The sequence below is a fragment of the Zingiber officinale genome, chromosome 7B, assembly GCF_018446385.1.
Source record: "Zingiber officinale cultivar Zhangliang chromosome 7B, Zo_v1.1, whole genome shotgun sequence".
In the NCBI taxonomy this organism is placed as follows: domain Eukaryota; kingdom Viridiplantae; phylum Streptophyta; class Magnoliopsida; order Zingiberales; family Zingiberaceae; genus Zingiber; species Zingiber officinale.
In genome coordinates this window covers 7,927,224-7,928,223 of record NC_055999.1, presented here as the reverse complement: position 1 = coordinate 7,928,223, position 1,000 = coordinate 7,927,224, and the positions used below count along the sequence as shown (strand labels likewise).

The window sequence follows — 1,000 nt, the reverse complement described above, 5'->3', positions numbered from 1 at the left end:
ATGGCAGACACAATGAGGAAGAAAACAAGTCTACTTCTTTTATCTTTCTTCCTCCTCCAATGCCTAACAAATACGTCCTCCATCTCCAACTCCGTGTATAACCACACACCCTCTGGCTCGGTGAGATTTTCTCTCAGAAACGCAGACTCTTATTTTTTTTCTCAATCATTTGTTTGATAAATAATTTTCATTTAATTATTTGATCCAAGATGAAACCATTTAGATTTTTTCCCCATGTTTTGAACTCTATGTCATCAAGATTGATCTAATCAATGAACAAATTAATTAATGAATGTGATAGGTGACATTAGCGGTGACGATCTCGTCAGGAAGAGGACCGTGGTGCTTGCCTTTGCAGGGACTAACGTCGGAGGAGCTCCAGGCGAACATCCAGGAGGCATGCAGGAGACCCGGCAGAGCGGATTGCAGTCCGATACAGAAAGGCGGCCCGTGCTACTTGCCGGACACCCTCTTCGGGCACGCATCCTATGCCATGAACGCCTACTATTATGCCAACGGCAAAAAGGAAAACAACTGCTACTTCAACGCTACCGCCACCTTCATCTGGAAGGACCCCAGTAAGTCGACATTCAATTCATTAATATATTAAAACTGCTAATTAATTAATTCATTGATTTGATAAATTTGCTTGCCCTCATTATTCTTGGTTCTGATGCTTGGTTCACCACTCATTATGGCAGGTTATGAAAACTGCGTATATCCTTCATAAAGCAAGCTGGATTAATTGCTTGGGGATATGATGGAGTTCGAGATTTAATTTGGTCACACCAAAAATAAAATGAACACCTTGTTTCTAAGTATTAAATAAATTAATGAATGGAGCGTTCGTTAACCTTTATCTCATTTTTTTGAATTTTCATGCATCAGTGCCGATAAATATAAGTATATATAAGATTAAACATATTAAAAAAACTAATAACAATCAGAGTGTGCATATTTTTCTCTCTAAATATAAAAATCAAACTAATAAATTTGGACT

General features: G+C 38.0%; 1 protein-coding gene across 1 annotated transcript; it reads left to right on the top strand.

Moving 5' to 3' along the window:
- On the top strand, nt 1-730 carry LOC122004138 (glucan endo-1,3-beta-glucosidase 7-like). The gene is made up of 3 exons (XM_042559067.1): nt 1-120; nt 302-578; nt 702-730. Exons 1-3 carry the CDS (start codon nt 1-3, stop codon nt 728-730), a joined length of 426 nt encoding a protein of 141 aa, XP_042415001.1.
- The last annotated feature ends 270 nt before the right edge of the window (nt 731-1,000 follow it).

Excerpts from the sequence above, each read along its gene's own strand:
- LOC122004138 (XM_042559067.1), top strand. The coding sequence starts at position 1 with ATGGCAGACACAATGAGGAAGAAAACAAGTCTACTTCTTTTATCTTTC. Across the intron at positions 121-301 it reads ACCACACACCCTCTGGCTCG|GTGACATTAGCGGTGACGAT; the intron begins GTGAGATTTTCT and ends TGAATGTGATAG. Across the intron at positions 579-701 it reads CTTCATCTGGAAGGACCCCA|GTTATGAAAACTGCGTATAT; the intron begins GTAAGTCGACAT and ends TCATTATGGCAG.